The sequence below is a fragment of the Puma concolor genome, chromosome C2 (genome assembly GCF_028749965.1).
Source record: "Puma concolor isolate L17-30 chromosome C2, mPumCon1.1.hap2, whole genome shotgun sequence".
In the NCBI taxonomy this organism is placed as follows: Eukaryota; Metazoa; Chordata; class Mammalia; order Carnivora; family Felidae; genus Puma; species Puma concolor.
The window spans coordinates 93,336,029-93,356,887 of NC_141675.1; the positions used below are offsets into that span (position 1 = coordinate 93,336,029).

General features: G+C 40.5%; 2 protein-coding genes and 1 long non-coding RNA gene across 3 annotated transcripts in view; 2 read left to right on the forward strand and 1 right to left on the reverse strand.

Moving 5' to 3' along the window:
- Nucleotides 1–7,036, forward strand: part of RABL3 (RAB, member of RAS oncogene family like 3) — a 38,112-nt gene extending 31,076 nt beyond the window's left edge. Inside the window, exons 7-8 of the mRNA XM_025912941.2 lie at nt 1,827–1,865; nt 2,425–7,036. Coding sequence (XP_025768726.2) covers nt 1,827–1,865; nt 2,425–2,490 — 105 coding nt within the window. The 3' untranslated portion in view covers nt 2,491–7,036. The remainder of the gene's footprint in view (nt 1–1,826; nt 1,866–2,424) is intronic.
- A 3,378-nt stretch (nt 7,037–10,414) lies between these two features.
- The window catches only part of HGD (homogentisate 1,2-dioxygenase), a 48,195-nt gene continuing 37,750 nt past the window's right edge, over nt 10,415–20,859 (forward strand). Inside the window, exons 1-3 of the mRNA XM_025913347.2 lie at nt 10,415–10,659; nt 16,388–16,459; nt 17,277–17,365. Of these exons, the coding sequence (XP_025769132.2) occupies nt 10,645–10,659; nt 16,388–16,459; nt 17,277–17,365 (176 nt within the window). The 5' untranslated portion in view covers nt 10,415–10,644. The remainder of the gene's footprint in view (nt 10,660–16,387; nt 16,460–17,276; nt 17,366–20,859) is intronic.
- LOC147577426 (uncharacterized) overlaps nt 19,812–20,859 on the reverse strand; it is a 52,323-nt gene continuing 51,275 nt past the window's right edge. The window contains exon 4 of the long non-coding RNA XR_015240281.1: nt 19,812–20,234. This is a non-coding gene — a long non-coding RNA (uncharacterized LOC147577426). The remainder of the gene's footprint in view (nt 20,235–20,859) is intronic.

The following is a 20,859-nucleotide window of genomic DNA, read 5'->3' on the forward strand; positions in this document are numbered from 1 at the left end:
TCTGACACAGAAAGATCCCACAATATATTGCTTAATTTGTTAATAATTTATGAATTTGAAAATTGATGAAGGGGATAGAAAGGTACAAACTTTCAGCTGAAAATTGAGTAAGTCACAAGGATGAAGAGTACAGGATAGAAAATACAGTCAATAATATTGTAATATGGTGACAGATGGTAACTACACTTATTGTAGTGAGCATTTTGTAATGTAATAATTGTTGAATCACTATGTTATATACCTGAAACAGCTATAGTATGTCAACCATACATCAATAAAAAATAAAAAAGGTTTTAAACTCTAGAGAAACAATGGGTTATAGACTAGTGTGACCTGAGTTGTCAGGCAAGACTTTATTTTAAGAAAATCAGAGGGAACTTGGTTCATTTTAAGAAGAGAACAATATTTGGTAAGAGAAAGACACTGCAAGTTGAGAGTAGGGAACTAGGAGCAAAATCAAAAAGTAGCATCATTCTTCATCACCACAGTGAAAGGTATATGGATCAGGAAGTTGGCCAGACCTCCAGACTAACATGGTTGCCTCAAAACACGGGAACTGGCAACTAAATTTTGCCCAGTTTTCTACCATATCTTCCAGAATTTAGTATAAAGATTTATTTACCAAGAGGGAATCTAGCTCCTTCTCCTGACTCCCTTTAGTAGTAATTCTTCCCCACTCTAGAATGATAGGGTTTTCCTGACCTGCTGTGGAGGAGTCAGCCTCTTCTTGGTTTTCGTGGGATCCAGTATTTTGATATATGTGCTAATCACAAGCCAGGTTTTCTACCTCTGTGGCCAGTGAATGCAACCTACACTGGGTCTCTTGTGGCTAAAAGTAACCCATAGTCTCAACGGTAGAAAGAATCCAGATGATTTGGTTGTCAAGCCAGTGAAATCAAGGTGGCACAGCCCTGGAAGGAGACGCCATGCTCTTATTCAGGGGAATTCTTAGCTTCATAATTCTGGATTCCAGTGTTTTAGAGAGTTAATCTGCATCTAATCTGTATTCTTATCCAATTGGCTTTTCTTAATCATAACAGCTCTGTGTAAAGAAAATCATACCGCCTTCACAAACAGTGCAGTTTCTCAAGTGTTAGAACAGAATTCATTATTTTTTAAAATTATTTTCTATCATCTGAAAACATGGTACTCTTAAATTATATTAGGGCATGTATTTTTGAGAGTTTTTTTTTTTCAATAGTAGTGATGGATTTGTGCGGATACATCCACTGCATTACCGCATTTCTCCTGCTGACCAAATACAGTTCTGAAACTACTGAATTAAGGATGCAGATTAAGTCCATAGAAAGAAGCTAATTGAATGCCTTTGATGTTGTGTCATCTGTCTCCATTGAGGACCTACCAAATTTATCACTGCGTTTACTCAAGGGATGTGGCAGTTCACTACATTACACAGACTTGGCTATAAGGAATACCTGTACTATTGTAGTAGTAAAAGTGTTCTGCTTTTATCTTATGGGTTCTGTTTTGTATCTTTGAGCTAACTGCTAGGAAACTTTGAGCCAGATTTGCTTCTGTACACTTGGAACTGCATGGGTTATTATCCCATTCTCTTATGATTTAGCCATTTTTGTGTATTCATTTAATTTTTAATCTATTATTAATGCCTTTGGGAATAAGGCAAGCTTTTATGGAAATATGCCCACAATCCTGATCTTACTAGCATGAGATTTAACTTATTGTACTAGATGTCCATAACTATTGAAAAAACTCTTCATTTGGGTATATGCCTTTTCGTCCCATTAGTGGTAACCACAGTGAACCACTTTTGCTAAGCCCTTAAAATCTTTATTTGTTTCTCACAGGTCATAGAGAAGAGATACTTTCTAAGGGAAGGTAATCAGGTCTGTATCTATTCTTGACAAAGTGGGCTCTTAAATTTGAAGAGAGGTGATTTCCAAATTTATTTTCAGAAGTGGCTTAAAAAAGGGTGAGGTGGGGGGGGGATCCTTTGTAGGCAAAAGCATTTTCTTCTGTCCTGCTAAATAGAAAAGCAAAAATATCAGATTAAGGGAAAATAAGGCTCTAAGAAACAAAAAGAATGCAGGGATAAGGTTATATTATAAAATCATAGGAGAAAATCATTTGCTTAAGACTCCAGAGGGTACATATCCCAGACCTATCACAATGTAGACAATTCATGTAAAAGTCCAGTAGGCGGATGTTATGAGATTCACCTTCATCTTCCCTGATTTAGATGACACTATCACCAATTTGTTGGCAAATGTTTTCCATTTGGGGAACATTTATTTTATTATTTGAGTAAAACCTCAGAGAGATGATTCTGTAAGGGACAACAGGGTGACATAAAGAAACAGAAAATAAAGGGAAAAATTTATAAGGCTATTAGCACTTGAACTCTGCTTGCTTGAGACTTAACGTGATTATCTTTCTTGCCAACAGATTCCAGGCTTTCCTGATCGAAAAAGGTTTGGGGGAGGAACGTTAAAGAGCCTTCATTATGACTGAATTACACCCATCCTGGAAGAGTGAGCAAGCGGTGGCAGTTCTGCACAGCTTTCTTCTTGCTGTGTTGATTATTAATATTTCAGCCTTTTAAAAGAATCATCCTAAAATGCCACCCTTCAGCCTCACCCTTTAATGGAAAGCTGAAAGGAAGTGACAGCGTGGGAGGTCCAAACTTTGTCCCCATTCTGTTCCTCACCTTTCTGTCCCTGTTTATAGATTATGTAAAAGCCTTGTGGAAATATGAGATGTTGTCAAAATGATGCAGTAAATGAGCAGTGACAGAGTGCTACAGAAAAAATTTACTCTTCCCAGAATTGGAAGGTTTTTTATAGGTCTGTAACTTTCCCACACTCCTTGCTGAAGGCTTAATTAAGTACTTCAAAAATGTATCTCTGTTGTTTTACCTTCTTGAGGGGAAAGGTTGTGTTAACCAGCCCTGGGTTGTCCACCCCAAACAATCTCTGTCGTTTTCAAAGAAGCAAAATGGTGTTATTTAATTGTCTCCACTCTCATCACACACAAGGATGCCTAATAATAGCAGCCCTTGTCTCCCTCTCCTCTCCTTTGCAAATGGTTCAGTGGCTAGAAGAGGCAGACTAATAGCTGGAGTTAAATATAAATAGATTAATAATACATAGAGAACAGCAGTACCAGCAAAGGAGAATTCTCCGAGAAATTGACAGCTCACTAAATCCTTCACTCTGGGTTACAGATGTCTGCACTGTCTTATTGTTTTCTATTTGGAAATAGGCAGGGTGAAATCTAAGACCTGTTCAAGGGCAGTAAGAGAGATTTACAGCCTCTACTGTTTTTATTTTTTTAAAGGAAAAGTCAACTCCTGAAATGTCTCTTAACTGTAGTCGGTAAACTAAGAATGTTATTTTCTGTGTCAACAATGTATTTATGGAGACAAGTAAAAATAAGTTCTACAGCAACACATTTACATGAATTATGGACTAGGATTCTTAGATTTCATAATCCAACATTTTGTGAGGGTGGTGGTGTATGTGCGCGTATGCATAATTGTTCATCGTTCCTTTTTTTACCCATCTTTTTTGCTTGTTTAATTCTCTCTGCCCCGGTTCTTCTTTAATATATAGACCTGGTTTCCAAAAACTGCAATTTGCTGCCTTATTCAGCACCACCTTTTTACCCATAACCGCTCTCTGGCTCCGAGGCAGGTCTTTGCAGTCCTGATTTTGCTCCATATTAGAAAAAAATAGTAAGTATACACTTTCAGCTCCTCATTTTAAAACTAGGCAAAAAACACTAAGTTCACTTTCTATTCCATTTTAATTAAATTTCAGAAGTACTTTGGAAATCAAGGTATGCTACCAGAAGATCTTAAAATAAGAAGGTTAGCCAGTGCTTTTAGAAAGGCAGTTGTAGGAATTTGGGGAAGGATTTTTAAAGCACTTTTGATCAGCTAGCATATTCTCCAGTCTGTCTTCATATCCTCAGCCATAAAACCGAGGCCTGATTTCTTTTTTGACACAAAGTAGAGCTATGCAAATCAGGATCTGTACGTGGAGTATGGCACAAGCAAGTTGTGACAGAGGCTGCACAAATGCATGCACAAAGACCCAACTAAAGCTCTTTGTAAACAATAAATTAAAAAAAAATTATACATACATTCTGAAAAAATAAAAGAATAATACAACGACACAGAAATGAAAATACATATAACCCTTTCCTTCTCTCCCCTTTCTTCCTCTTTCTTTCCCTTAATTAAAAAACCTCTCTCAATTTCTTTATTTTCTCCCTTGCTAAAAAATAAAAATAACCCATCACTGATGCCTTTCAGGGTCAGCCTTGAAAACTTAGCAGTACCCCTCAACTCCATTTCTTCTTGCTTGTGAGGCTTGACTGAATTATAGTTTTCTGAGAAAAAATAATTTTTAATAATCTAAGGTAAATTTGTTGCAAAGTATTAGTAGCAGCAAAACAAGGCTGTTTGCCAAGATGAATGTTATTAGCCAAAGTTCTTGAAAATGAATGTTTTGAAGAATAATTTTTGCTGGGATTTCTTGAGATCCGCTCATCAAAATTGCTTTTGGATAATCAACAAATGTAAATACCAAAATACTTCCTAAAGAGTATTAATTAAATCTTTAATTTTCTTGATGGAACAGGTAATTAGCAATAGAGGTTCTTTTGGGTTTTTTTTTCTGTTGTGATTTAGATGTCTAACCAATGTTGTTATTTATCATGGAGGCAACCAGACGTGAAGGCATACAGTTATTCATCTGTCGCTCAGGTGGCAGGGCCCTTCGTTGAAATCCAGCCCAAGATTTGGGTTGACCTCTCCACTTCTGTGCTCTGAAAAGAATTGCTGCTCCCAAAGGGGTTGATCCGTATCACTTTATCTTAGGTTCTCAGAAGTCCCTAAACTTGAGGCATCCATAACATAATCTGTGACAGTGCCTTGACACTGCTATTTTTCTGTCCATTCTGAAAATGGACTGCGTGGAACTGATGTGCTGGGCCATCAGACGGAGATGAAGAGCTCCTCACTGCTGCTATGACCAGAGCTTTTGAGTGTCCATTTCAATAGTATATGCCATAGCACCCAACCTAGGGAGGACCTTGTGTGGGTTTTTAATAAATGTTGTTCAATTGAAATTTTTAAAGCACAGGTAGCATCTATTTTAAGAAGTTTGAAGGTCTAACAGGATGTCTGCATTGATTTAATATCTGTTAAAATTCAGAGGAGGATACTGTTTGCGGGGAAGGAGGAGAAGGAAATAAAAAATCCATTCCTCTGTAGTCCCCAGACTGAGTGAAATCACTATGGTAGGAGAGGAAAGGTTCCAGGCAATCTAGCCCTAGGAGAACCGTGAGCCTCAAATATTCCACAGTATGTTTGCCTGATGCAAAATTGGAGCTGAAGCCTACCAGGGCTGCTCCATAGAGTAGGAAGGGGGTCCGACTTCCAGTTACTATTAGTACCTCCATTTAAGGACTTAAAGCAGTGGCTTTCGGACTCAAATGTGCATAAAAATCCTCTGAAGTGCTTAAAAATGCAGATTGGGATTTTATCAGTCCCCCTCTCCTTGCCCAATTCTATGTATATAGGATAGAGCCAGGATTTTGTATTTTTAACAGACAAACCAGGTGATTCTGCAGTGAGTGGCCTGGGATCCACACTCTGAGAAAGATAATAAACTCCTATCATAGAGAATATGCGGAATGTACTTAATGGCACCATTGTATAGTTCATCAAAGTTCATCTTGGGCTTCCTTAAATGATTTCGCCTTCATGAGCTGAGCCACTCTTCCCTCTCAAGGTGATACATGCCACAGCAATCATGACATGATTGTCCCATTCTCTATTGGCAAAACAGGAGATGTTTGTTTTTAATGTACTACTGTCATTTTTACTACCACCATGTTCTGCATTCCAGGTGTATTTATTTCTAATAAGATGCCTTGCCATCTCATACACGGTCCCTCACTTGTACCACATTTGTTTTCTCAGCTGGCTAATCACTAAGCCTTACCAAGGTCATCAGTAAGTATTGGTGAAGGATGAAACCCCTGCATTCCCACAAAGACATAAAATCTTGCTCAGTACCAGCAAGTACATTTATCAATTCCATCTTTTTTTTTGGAGACCCTCTAACTGTAACTTCTCTAACTCCATCCTGGGGTGATTGCTCTCCAGACCTGTCACACTCCTTCACATTACCCTGTAACACTACCCCAGCTCCCAGGATGAAATGTTTGCCACTTTCTCGGTGTGGATCTGTGGTCTTCCAACTGGGATGGGTACACATGTCCCCTCCAAGAGGTGCATGGACACAGATAGTTTTAGGGGAATCATTTTCCAGGTCATCCATCTCCATTATGTATGTTAAAATTGTTCTTCTTGTGAATGCAGCTCAGTGCTAGTTCTTACTTCCCACCTGTGCTTTCTTTCTCAATTGTCCTTTTCCCACAGTGGAAAAGGAATATCTTGCTTATGTAGGAATGTGGTATATTGGCCCAGGGTGTAAATGTCTTAGGATGCCAATAAAAGGACAATTCTAAATATTAGTTTTATTTAAGGACTTTGTTCCACTCACAATTATTAAAAAAAAAAAAAAAAAAATGCAGACCTCTCAAGGAAGCGGTTCCTGAGTTCCTGAGAACACAGCAAAGAGAGTTTTGGTAAGAAATAACCAAGGCTATGACACATTTCTTCATGGCAAGTCTTCTTGCTTGGTCTATCAAAATATCAAAATAACATTTTTTGTGAAAAATAATTATACAGGCAAAGGAATATAAAATTAACATTTATTTTCTCAACCCTTTCTAAGTAAAATGAGTTAGAAAAGGCACATCTAAGTGAAAAGGTAACATTTAATTAAAGTCATTGATTCCAATAGCTGGGTAACCAAGCCTTTTCCAATCAGATTCCCAATTATTTCCTTGCAAAAAAATTAAAGGAGAACCTGAGTTGTTGATAGGTTACTAAAAATGATGTTTATGATAGATTGCTATGTGATTTTTGATATTTGATTCAGAAGGAGAAGTGAGGTAATAAAATTCCTTCCATTCATATCTACTTATCTATGTGAATGAATTTTCTTAACATGTCTTAAAACCAAAAAGTAAGATTAAATGATGTTGAATCATGTCTTATTCTGGAAATAAGAACTATAAATGAGAATTACTAATTCGTGGATATACGAACTAATGGGGGAGGCATCCACTTATTAAAAGAAGCATTTCTGGAACGACTTTACCTTTTATATTTAATATTTATCAAAATATCCAGTATGTATGGATTACTGTCCTAGAGAAGAATCTTTCCAGTCTGCTATCTGGAGGGTGAAACGTTTCCTGATAGCATTCTCAGGAAGTGCAGTGGAAGAAGGAGGCTGGAGGTTTCATCACTTACCTACACGTGGTTTTGGTCCTACTCCACAATCTGGTGGTGTGAATCTGGAACTCCTCTGACTTTTCTTCTGAAGCTTCTGCAGAGGGTAAACCTGATTTCTACTAGAATCTGGGAGAAGCAGATACCTGCTGTCTCCACTTCCTGGTCCTTTTCAAATTCTCCCCCTCACGCATTCCCTGTATTGTTTCACCGAATCTATCCTCCTCTACTGGTTTTTAGCATCTTTGTTCTTGTTGCTCACAACTTTGACAGCGTGACTCTGTTCTGATCCAGTGTGTGTTTGCCTTGTCCCTACACAAACTTCTCCCTCCACTGGGTGTCTTTTTGACACCTGCCCAGATGGCATCCCTCAATCCCTGCTTCAGATGTCTGCCAAACTTTCCCTTCCCGGTCTTCCCTCACTAGACCCCTCCACTCTGCCCTAAACACAGCTCTTTGAATGCACTGCCCTTCCACTTTTCTGTGTTTGCACACACTCTTTCCTCTGCTCAATGCCCTATCCAACTCATCCTGTGAAGCTTGGCTCAGTTATCGCCTCCTTTGGGAAGCCTTCCCTGCCCTCCTGCTCAGGACTAGGTGCCCTTCAATCCCTCCTGTAGCACCCTGGGCTCGTCTCTGTCACAGCAGATACGGTTCTCTGTTGTTATAGCCTGTTTATTTCAGCCTTCTCCAGTATGCTGCACTAGTAGAGAACAGGACTGAGTTAGTCATCTTTGTATCTCCTACATCTCACACAGTCTGGCACATAGGAGGTCCTCAATAATTGTAAGATAAAGAAATGAGTGTGTGATTACATTAATTAAAGTGGAAAACCATCAGACCTCAAATCAGAGCTGTTGCTGAGTTTTATTTATTCTCCTATCCCTTGTGTGTATAAAGCACAGTGCCTGGCACATAGTTATACAAAGCAAATACTTGTTTTATGGAATCACGTTTATAAAAACAAAAAAGAAATACAGTTAAGTCAGGAGAAATCCATAAAGTTTGGTGATAGGTTATTCAATTTCAAATATTTTCAAGCTCCTGAAAGTAATTTTCGTCCAGTCAAGGATCTGTGACCACTTTCTTACTCTTTCAGAAATCTTCTACACCCTAGGAAAGAGTTTAAACGCTTCTTGAATTTGCCTTCAAAGCTGATTCAATGAAAAGAACATAGGAAGCCTATGGAAAAATAAAGCAGTAAAGCTTTTCCCTTGTCTTTTATTGACTCCCATTCATTTTTTCCCTCTAACCACCAAAGACTCACTTCCAGGATAGATAGATTGAAGACAAAATACTCATAAACTCAGATGTAAGAAATATTTTTTCTGGAATTCATTTTTGATTTTGAGTCTGCATACTGCAGGAGTAACAAAAACTTAGCCTCAGTAAAACCAGGGCCTCCCCCAACACATACCACTTCCTCCAGGGTTTGTATATAAATTCCAGGGAAGCAAGCTTACGTAATACCACAGTGTCATCTGTCTATGCTGACATATGCTGAGATGTCCTATAACTGTCTGGAACAGGTTTGCTACCAACCTGTCATTTTTTTCTGGCCCTCTCTGTGCTAACACCTCGTACACAGGCAAATCATCTGCCGCTACTGCAGTATGTTGGAGCCTGGGGACCTCTGGCGGTAACTTAGACCCATTTAATATAGAGCAGAGGGTCTAAGCTGATGGCCCATGACCTTTTCAAATCTGCGTGTATGTTTTTTATATCAGTGTATCAGTTATCTCACCAAACCACCCCATTAAATACCATAAAATACACCATTCCATTTGCCCACAATTCTGTGAGTCAGCAATTTGGACTAGGTCTTGCTGGGGGTTCTTCTGCCATTTTCACCTGGGATCATTCATGTGTCTCCAGTTATATGACAACCAGACTGCATCTTTCAACATGTCCGGCAGTTGGTGCTGGACTAACTTCTCTCTTCATGTGGTTTCTCATTCTCAAGGAGATTGGCCCAGCTTCTCTGCATGGTAATTTCAAGTAGTAAGAAATGGATAAATCCTAAGGCACAAGCACTATTCACGCCCCTGCTTATGTTGTGCTTGCTATTAACAAAAGTAAGATTCAAGGAGGTAAGAAAAAGACTACATCTCTTTATGTGAAGAGCAGCAAAGTCCAACATTACAAAAGAGCATGCATACAAGGATGGGAGAAAATTATGGACATTTTTGCAATCTACCACAATGGTTTTATCTAGTCATTCATTCATTCATTCATTCGTGTGTTTGTTCTAGTTTCCAGTGTTTAAAAATTGGAGCTTCATTTAGAAGTCTTATCTTGAAATACCACCTAGCCTACATTTCCTGCCTGGTCTGTTGCACTTAAGTTTGTGATGATAAAGCCTAGTTTACAAGACTGTTCTTGTGAAATTAAATGAGATAATTTCTATGGAAAAACCTGGCATGAACAGGCACTCGATATATAGTTTCTTTCTTCCTGAGTACAATTAGCCACAAAGTGGATATCTAACCATGGCTAAGGAGAATAGCCAAGATGAAGGGCAAGGGAGTCATGGAAAAGGTGGCTGGAAAGTAATTTCTTGGTCCGCTTTTAGAAGGATAAAGGTATTAGAAAACAAGATTTTTAAAGAATTTATTTTAAAAAACCACTAAATATATTTAAGAAATGAAAGGAACAATAGCAAACATCTCCGTTTGCTTTAAGTGAAGCACTTCAGACTCTGGACAGTTCACCCAGCTCATCCCTTGGAGGCACCTCTGGACAGCTGTCCAGACTCAGTCCCTGTTTCAAGCAGCTGTGTGTAAACACCTGTGCCAGAGCACAATTCATTTTGTCACTGCCCAGCAGAGAATGAATACCCTGCCCTGTTCCTTCCAGGCCTGAGTCAGGACTGAGAGAAGCCTCTGCCGCACACAGCATGCCTTAACTACCACGGTTCCTTTCCCAGAGAGCTTTCCATTCTCTGTCTTCAGTAATAAGCCTCCTTCTTTTCACTGGGACACATAATTGGCTAATCTTTACCTCGGCTGGAGAGGAGATAGGCTCTGCAAACTCTTCCAGAAACAGCCTAGATTTAGTGAAAACCAAAGACAATTGCGTAAGCAGTTTGAAAACAAGCATGCTGGACTTTCTCCCTAGTTGATCAGTTAGGCAATTTTTGTGGCTAGTTTGAGCCGCCTGCTAACCAGTGAGCACGGTGAAGTGGTGGGAATAACATTCAGAGGGTGGATTGGAGGAGAAACAGAAGCATTTTAGCTTCATACCCTCTCTGGGCCTGTGTTTCCTGAAGTCATCACACCTGCAGCAGAGGGAAAATGGCCGAGTTGAAGGTAAGAGACTATCTGCCAAGTTTGCTGTGGCTTCTTCAGCCAGAATTTACGGAAGCTTCTGAGAACCCCAGAGTGTCGGAGTCAGGAAGGACCTAGAAAGGCCATGTTCTAAACCCCTGTGTTCAGAGGTTTTGCCATGGTGTCCACAGGCATGGCTGGAGCTGGGGGTGTTGATGGAAAGGTGGTAAAGAAAAGAGATGAAGCCTTCATTGTCCATCTTTTGCCTTTGTTCATTTCAAATATTGTCTTGGGAATCTGTAGACATCATAAGGGCTCCCCGCCCCACCCCACCCCCCCAACGACCATGGGCAGACATATATCTCACTGCCTGCTTCCCAGCCCCTACTCCCTGATATCTTCCTGTTGCTACAGCTTCCTGGACTGCCTCCATCCAACCAATTAGATCTGCCGTATCTATTCAGTTATTTTGAGGATCCACAATTGGCCCTTGGCCAATAGAAGCCCTAGCAATTCCTCTAGGAAGTAATTCCTTTTTATTATTTAATGTGCAATTGAAAAATATGTGTGGGTTATGTGCTATTAATGAATTAACTCATATTGTAATCCTCAAAATAGATCTGAGATGTAGGCGCTCTTGTTTCTATTTAACCAAAAAGGAAAAGAAAGTTTGGAGAGATTAAGTGACTTGCCCAAGGTCACTGCTTATAGGTGACAGACTAGATCAGAACCTGGTTTGTCAGAATCCAAATCCCAAGTTCCAAAAGGATATTTAGTGACATCTACTGGACCGTGTGCCTTAAGTCCAGGGAAGGGGACTGTTTTCCCAGTGTCTAAAACCACACCTAGTGTCCAGCCTGGGCTATATCAGTGCCCAACACATGCATGTGGAACTGAGGAGAACTTTCCAGAACTTGACTCAAGTCAGGTGAGCCACACTCCGGGCTTCTTTCAGGAATGCAGAATTTGAACACTTTCCTAATGCCCTTCAACTGATGCTGAGTTTGAAGAATCAAACATCGCCCCAGTTGATAGGGATCCTGAAAACACACAACACTGAAGTAAACGTTTGTTTCTTTACATTCATGTGTGACCAAGAGTCGGAAATGCTGAGAAAGAACTCTCTTTCATTCAGCAAATATTATGTGTTAGTACTGATGCCACAGGTTGATACTGTAAAGGAACCGAGTCTGGGCTAGGTGGGGTCAAGAGAAACTTCTTGAAGAAGGCTGTTCCTCAGCTGACTCATAAGAGAGAAGTAGAAATTGGCTAAATGAAAAGAGGTGGGGGGGGCAAAGAAAAAACAAGTGCAAAGGCACGGCATACACAGACAGTCCAGCATATTCTGGGAGCCAAGAGAGTTTCAGCTAAATTTGAGCTGCTGCAGGGACAGCCAAGTTGACATACCCAGGAGGCAGTGGGATGTATGGATCTGGATCTCAGGGGAGGGGGTAGGACCAGGTTAATAGATACAGGAGGTCATCCTATCAATGGTGGCAGCTGAAGTTCTGGGAAAGGGAGAGTGCATAAGAATTTTGTTTCCTGATGAAAATCCTATGGGAGAGTTCAGCAGGGGCTGGAAACATCCTTACCATTTATAAATAAATTATATCTAAAATCCTATCCTGCTGAAATTTTTAGCAACTTATTATGCACAGCACCAGCAGACCAATGTAAATTGCATGCTGGTCTTTGTTCTCAATTTCAAAGGCTTTCTTCCCTGCCTGCTGTCTAATCTGCACGAGCAAAGGTTAGCTCTAGAGATCAGGAATCCAAACACAGAAAACCAGATTGCATCATTCTAATCAATAAACATTACATAAGTTAAAAAATATACTTCTCAGCTTTTATGTCTTCATTTTAACGGATATATCAACACAAAGCCTAAAAGAAATCACATTTATGTAAAAGCAGCACAACTGGGGGAAGAAAATTCGAAAGAGAAAATAATAAGGTTAAATTTCAAACAGACTATTCCACATTCTTAAGTCCCTTCACTTCTACAAGTCTTGATTTCCTAATTTCTAAAATGAAGAGCTGTTCAATATCCAGATTTTGGGCCCCACTACCATATATTTTCATTCACTAGGTCTGGGTGTGTGTTTGATAAATTTCTGGAGGTGATTCTAATGATTAGCCAGAGATGGGTCCCACTAATATTGCGATTGTATTTGTTTCCTGTTTCTGTTGTAACAAATTACCACAAATTTAGTGGCTTAAAACCGCACATATTTATTCTCCTACAGTTATGGAAGTCAGAACTGTGAAATCAGTTTCCCAGGGCTAAACTCAAGCTTCCCCAAGCTGCCTGCATTCTGTGATTGAGTCTCCATCTTCAAAGCATATCACTCCAGCCTCTGCCTGTCACTGCACTGCCTTTTCCTCTTCTGTAGCTGTATATCCCTCCACCTCCCTGTACTAAGGCACTTGTGATTACATTTGGGGCGCACCCAAATCATCCAGGATAATCCCTCATCTCAAGATTCGTACTTCACTCACATCCTCAAAGTCTCTTTGAGTGTAGGAAGTTCCCAGGGATTCAGACATGGATATCATTGAAGGTCATTATTCAGCTCTACCACAATAACCTGCAAGTTCCCAACAATCTCTGTTCTCTGTTCCCAGCACAGTTCATTAGAAATACTGGACTCTTGCCACAGGAACAAGGTAGCTATCGTTCCATCTCCACCCTGACTTCTCTCTCCTTCCTTTATGCTCAGTGAAAGGCAGTGAGGTGCACCATCTGCCCGTCCCATCAGGGCATTATCCAGAATCAGAGTTGGGAGAAAGCACCTCATAAGCCTACTCTGACACAGAGTACGTCCCAGGGACCAGGCGAGGATTAAAAAGCGGTATGGTAGGCAGCTGCCAGACAACTGAAGTTATATGGAGCTCACTAATTTGTTCTTTTGTTTAGAAAGGATTCATATCATTCTCTTGGAGAAAAGTGAGATCATTTTTTTATGTTGGATCAAGTTATTCAGAAATCTGGACTGAAGAAAACATACAAACTCACTTGCTTAATGTTAGATTTTCTTTTCTTCTTGCATAAGGAATATTTGTACATAGTCACTGAACCAGCTGGAGTTGCACACTTGGATTTTCACAGCTGATATAAGCAGAGTTCAGATTCTGCCCTTGATCTCAGAAGCTTGGGAAAGCACCTGCTGAATACTGCTTCCTCAAGTCAAATACCTTCGGCCGTAAGGGACATGGCATTTGAAAGCTCTAATAAACTCATCTGTAAATTCTTCTCTCCGAGGATTAGGAAAACCAACTGACTGGAGAGTGAGTCAGCATTTTCCACCTCCTCGTCAGCCAATGCACCACAGCTAAGATGCAGAAACAGGCTCAGAACTCACACCTCTCTCAGAGCTGGGTGGCTCCCTTCCAAACCACCAGCTGTTCTTTCTACTTTCTTTTCTATTTTTTAAAGCAGTCAGAAGCAAATGCTTCAGAACTACGTATACTAAGTCTCTTTTCCCTTGTGCCAAAAATACATAGAACCCTGGACTCTGTTCTGAGACCAGCAGTGGCAAAGAATGGGGAAGGTTAATAAGTAAACCCGCCCATGACTGGAGAAGGTTCAGCTGTATGCCTCAATACTTAAGACTCCCCGGCCTCTCTTGCAGAGAGAAACAATGTGGCAGTTGAACAAAGAAAGTAAGGGCGCTGTCATGCTCAATGGCTTGCTTCAGTCACAGATTGGTCTAAAATTCCATTCCACAGAATTGAAGATAATTTGGGGTCATTACCATTTCTCAGCAACTCCAATTCATTCCTGTTGACAGTGAGCGTGAGGCCCATTCTGAGAGAAGAAAATTGTACTCAGTGGAGAGTCACAATGCTCTACCATTTCCCCAAAGAAATCAGTCCAAACTGCATGTCGCTGCAGTTAACCTATCTGTGTATAATATAACTCAGTGTTTTTAGTGCTGATAGATTTTCCAAAGTACAAAAAAAAAAAAAAAAAAAAATTGTGTCTGGAGGCAAAAAGAATAATTTCACTTCCATTGCTTTCTAGGTCATAACATTTCACATTTGATATTCCTTCCAAATATAGCAGTTATTGGCCTGATCGTTGCTCACACATCCAGGCATATTGCATTCAGCTCATCCGTCTCCATGCTGCTGAGAACTCTGGAGGGCTCACCCTCCACCCACTAGCATCCTTCTTATATCTTTTAAAGACATGTGCTCAGATGGTGGCATTTCACTCAGAGAGCAAGGCTGCACTTTCATTATCCAGAGCTAAAATTAAGTCCGTTTATTAGGATCCACTATGGGCAGAAAATAGCCATTTTAAATATTTGAGTTAGAGAAAAGGGGGTTCTAACCCCACCTACAGCAGCATACATACACTCAGAATAGGCTTTAAGTGAAAGGCTAAATCAAACAATAGGTATCTATTGAGTACCCTCTGGTAAATCAGGCACAGGGCACATCCAGGCGAACAAGACTGCTACAGATTTCTTGGGGCTTACCAACTTGCAGAGAAGCCAGACAGTGAACAAGAGCTCACAGGTATGCTAAGTGCTGTAAGAATAAATTTCAGGGGCTCCCATACTTTACTTTGTTGAGAAAGTCTTTAACTTTTTTCCCCTCTAGGTATAAAGGAAACAGCCGGCAATCAAATAGACTCCATTGTACCACTGTGGACAGACTTTGGTCTGGCACTTGTGAAAGCCACCCATATCTCCAGATTTTGTTTCCATGTATCCACAAAAATACAAATATGTACACAAGTGTTCCATAGATGAATCAGAAAATATAGGCTTCTGCCTCTCAGCAAGGCTAGTTTGGAGATCTTTCCCTCAAGCGTTCTGCTGTAGACTGGATCCACATGCCTATATTTAGTTGCTTGTTTCAGAGCATGGAGGGGAATGGAGCTCCACACACAGGGAGGTTGCAGTCTAGGCCCAGCAAGATCCTACTAATCTGGAGTTGAGGTGATGCCTAGTTATCTCCTTTCTCCAGAACTCCCTGGCGGAAAGATAATTAAAGAACCTGGTCTTGGGGTGGAATAATTAAGAACAAACCCACAAATCAACTAAGTATAGCTAAGGGTGGAAAGTCTATGCAATATTCAGGAGTCTTCTCCCAATTAATTGGTGGTCTTTTTTTTTAATTAAAAAAATTTTTTGGGGGGCGCCTGGGTGGCGCAGTCGGTTAAGCGTCCGACTTCAGCCAGGTCACGATCTCGCGGTCCGTGAGTTCGAGCCCCGCGTCGGGCTCTGGGCTGATGGCTCAGAGCCTGGAGCCTGCTTCCGATTCTGTGTCTCCCTCTCTCTCTGCCCCTCCCCCGTTCATGCTCTGTCTCTCTCTGTCCCAAAAATAAATAAACGTTGAAAAAAAAATTTTTTTTAATGTTTATTTTATTTTTGACAGAGAGACAGAGCATGAGTGGGGGGAGGGGCAGAGAGAGAGGGACACACAGAATCTGAAATAGGCTCCAGGCTCTGAGCTGTCAGCACAGAGCCTGACGCGGAGCTCAAACTCACAGACCTTGAGATCATGACCTGAGCCAAAGTCGGACGCTTAGCCAACTGAGCCACCCAGAAGCCCCTAATTGGTGGTCTTTAAAATTCACACAGAGCATATTTTCTTTCCTAGATGGTCCACATGCCAAGACATAGCAAACATATTACATATGGAACATCATACACAAACACATGTCCTTATAGAAATTCTTACCTTCATTAGACTATCAATGTTGTGAAATGCTCTTTAAATACTTTAATGACAGCCTTCGTATCTTTGTCATATGCAGTACATTTCTGGATTCGGGAATGAATGTGCCTCAGAGGACCCTCGCTGCCCAGGTGCTCTGCCAGAAGGACAGGTATGGATGAATAGAATATCAGCTTAGAGAGCTCTGATTTGTAGGAATGAATAACCAGCCCTCAGGCCAAAGTGCATCTACTCACCATTGTTCCTGGGAACTGTCTAGGAGTTTCACAACTCATTAAGATACTTGGGATACACAACAATGCCAATACAAAGATTAAAGTGGGATGGTGGTTACCTATGGCAAAGCACGCAATCTGAAATAGCAAGACTAACTGTAAGACTTTCAGGAGGATCCCCTAGGCTCAAGGTTAAGAGGACTTCCTTATAGTTCTCTTAAATGGCATGAGTTATGACAATGATGAGAAAATAATCAGTCCTAAAAATGGATCCACAAAGATGTTTACACTAGTGTTGGTTACAATAACAAAAGTATGGCATACAAAATATTTTCAAAAATTTTAAAGAATATTTTATGGCATGAAAAAATTGCTCATGATATAGTGTTTCTTCCACCAAAAAAAAATTTGTGATCATTATAGGACTACACACATCATCCATCATTGGATCCTTATTTTGGAGGATAAGAATGGAAGGAAATGTACCAGTGTGACAACATTGGGTTATTTCTGGATGGTGAGATCATGGGTTATATTTTATAAATGTTCTGTATTACACATGTATTGCTTTTCTAAACACGAGGAAAGTCACCTAAACAGTTGTTACAAAAAGTATATATGAGTTGAAGATGGTCTTGTGCAGTGGACCAGAGCATCCTCATCCAGGACAGAATTCCCCCACTGAATTGTTTGCAGGAAGGTGAGATGCTTTTCTGATTGGAGTGATGTTGTTTATTGCCTCCTTTGTTTTAGAACAATCCTCAAGTCTGCCCTTATAACCTGTATGCTGAGCAGCTCTCAGGATCGGCTTTCACTTGTCCACGGAGCACAAATAAGAGAAGGTACAGGATTACATTAATTCTGACCTGAAGGCTGTGGGATTTATGACTAGTACTTAGTGCTGGCTCCTACATCTGGGCCATCGCTTCCCAGGGCTGCCGAAGATTCTGCTTTTCACAGGCTGTACTCTGGGTAATTGTGAGGGGAGGGCTTGTCTCCAGCTAGGATCAAGTCACTGGTGGAAAAAAGTAAGGAAGCAGCTGCACAGAGTCTTGGAAAACACACATGTCCAGCTCCATTTACAAATCATCACTTGTCTCCAAAGGAAAATGTCCCCAGTAGGTGCATGGGTGGCTAAGTTAGTTGAGCATACGACTTTGGCTCAGGTCATGATCTCGCGGTTCACGGGTTCAAACCCCGCATCAGGCTCTGTGCTGACAGTTCAGAGCCTGGAGCCTGCTTCAGATTCTGTGTCTCCTTCTTTTTGTGCCCCTCCCCCACTCATGCGCGCGCGCGCCCGCGCGCGCGCGCTCTCTCTCTCTCAAAAATAAGTAAACTAAAAAAAAATTTTTTAAAAGAAAAGAAAATGTCCCCAGTAAATTGGCCTTCCCCAAAGGGTTGTCCAGTTGAATTTTCAATTTTGATTTGTTTGTTTGTTTGTTTTTAAATAATGAGTAACTCAAAATTACAGATTCAGTGTAATATCTTCTTCAGCTGACTAGAAATATTATTTCTTTGCATGAAAATATTGGATAACTAACCTTGGGCAGTTGAAAGGTCATCTATTATGGCCTCTTGTGGTTTGAATTAATAAGGTTTTTACTCTTTGGAATTTGCCTTTGATGGAAACCAGCACATTCATTAGCAAAATGTGTCATGTTGCATGCTTCCTCTAATCCCACAAGCCAGGCCAATGAACTCACTCCCTTGATTTACTCCCATGGGGCAGGTTGAACACAATAGATGTTGTGGTTTGGGGAGGCAGTAAGTGTCGTACTTAAACAAGTAGTGTCGAACTATAGGAATGTCAGGCTAGGGCATCTGTGGAGAGGAGTGCTCCTAATTTTGGAGACTTGGGGAGGAGGGCAGTTGGTCTGGTACTGCTTAGTGGATGGGACTGGCTTTACCTCCACAGTCTCCTCCTAGGGAGCAAATGAGGTAGTGACTACGACAGCACAATGGACCACACAAACGATAGGTTGTTGTCTTTAGTGGTTAATTATGCCCACTCTGAAGTCAGGTCCCCTGAGTTTAAATCATGCCTCCTTCTCCTTTAAGCTGTGTGACCTTGAGCAAGTCATCTACCCCCTCAGAGCCTATGGCTCCTCATTTGTCAAAGAGATGACGATAGTACCTATTTCATAGTTGTGGTGAGGATTAAAGGAAAGAGTGCATATAAAGTACTTAGCACATTGCCTGGCACATGGTGAGTGCTCAATTAACATTAATTATTCCAATCACCATTACTGTCAGCATAGTAGTATTTCTCCCTCCAATACAGGGTACCCCTAGGAGGCTGTCAGAGAACTGAGTGTGAGCTATGGCAAGTGCTATGCTACTACGTCTATCCATAACAATACTGCTTCTGTCTTGACAGATATGTGCATGGAGGGAAGAAGAGATCATTTCCCATACTTGTCAAAACTCAGGGGTTAATTCTATTATCGTTTAATCACCTCTCTCTCTCTCTCTCTCTCTCTCTCTCTCTCTTTGCAATTCCAGTCAAGGTAAGGAAGGAACACTGACAATTCCTGTTCATTTTAATTTATGACAACCTAGCCTCCATGACTATGTTCTTGACTTTATGGCCATTCAATAATGGGACACCTGGACTCCAGATTCTGCTGCCTACCCCCATTATTCAGTGATATCTTCAGGCAGCAGGAGCTTAGCTCTGTTCCAGGAGGCTGAAAAGGAGCTGTTGGCATTTCATTAAGAAGCTGGCACCATTCCTTGAATCAGAATTAAATCTCTGTCCAGGGTAATGTAGTGCTGCCTGGGGAGTTTTATAAACAGCTAAAAAACAAGGGACACTAGGCATGGCTCACCCATCTGTTTAGAACTCTCCAAAGGTATCCACAATAATTTTTGTGAAAATGCTCAAAATCCCCAGTGGAAAGATAGAACCAGGTAAGCCTGGAATTCTTACAGTGAGTCACTTCTCATTTAAATCACAGAGTAGAGGGCCTCACAAAACTCTCAGAGGTTATACCTATCAAGGGTTACTTTTTATCAGATTGTTAGCTGATCCCTCAGGTACTGAGGAGGGGAGAGTCAGGACAGAGAATGTGGAAAATTTGGACCATCTTAAAAACCCATATGATTAGGGGTAGGCAGACAATTCAACACATATCTAGTAAGTGAGAACTTACTATGTTCCAGGCACTCTAAATACATAAACTCTGAATCCTCACAATAATCCTAGGAGATAAGGATGAGAAACATAACTTGCCCAGGGTCACACAGTTGTTTCTTAGATATGTATGCATGCCCTTAACTACTAGAAACTACACAGGCTTGGTTTATTCATAAGCATAAAGTCCAAGGTCAGAGGTCACATCATTTAGAACTGGAGGAATCAAACGGAACCTGGACAATCTAGCCCTTTTATCTCCCAAATGGTTCAGTGTAGGGCCAGGCAAACTCCACCCCTTGAAGTAGACTGTCCTAGGGTTTAAGGGGCCAGAGGCTGTTTAAGCAGGTCTAGTCTCCCATTGTCAGAAGTAGTGTTCCTTTTTGTTCTGTACACTGCCAGAGTAATGGTCTCTGAAAGGACTTGGGTCCCACTTAGCAAGTTCCAGTGTCCCTTGCAACTTCTGGACGGTTCTTCTCCTGGTGCTCTTCAGGATTCCTGCATCTTCTCTTCCTGAAGCCTGAGATCTGGGTCCTGGCAGGGAGATCTTTGGCTCAGACCTTGACATACACAGATAACTTGAAAAGGAGGAAGAAAGAAAAAAAGAAAGAAAGAAAGAAAGAAAGAAAGAAAGAAAGAAAGAAAGAGAAAGAAAGAAAGAAAGAAAGAAAGAAAGAAAGAAAGAGAGAAAGAAAGAAAAAGAAAGAAAGAAATTACTAACTGTAAGACTATATGGACAGATCATCTTATAATTTTGGAGTACAGAGTGTTAATGTCCTAAACCTCTTACAAATTAGTATCAAAAAGATACATAACCCAATAAAAAAAATGGTAAATGACTTGTACAAGTAATTCATAGAAAAATTACAAAGAACCAATAAACATACAGATTCTTGACCTTACTCATAATAAAGGAAATACAAAATAAAAATGAAATACTATTTTTTGCCTATAGGGCCAAAATCATTTTTAATAATGCCTCCTATTTGTGAAGACACGAGCCATCAGTCACTCACACAGTATTGTTGTGAGAATAAAGTGGTACAGTGATTTGGCAATTTTGTTTATATATGCACTGGTAATATCTGAGAGAATATATAAGAACATTGTTAGGCTCTGATGCTTCTGATAATTGGCCCTGAAGAAATTGGAGGAGAAATTGGAAGAACCATTTACCCTTAGGGACTTTTGAATTTCTTGAAT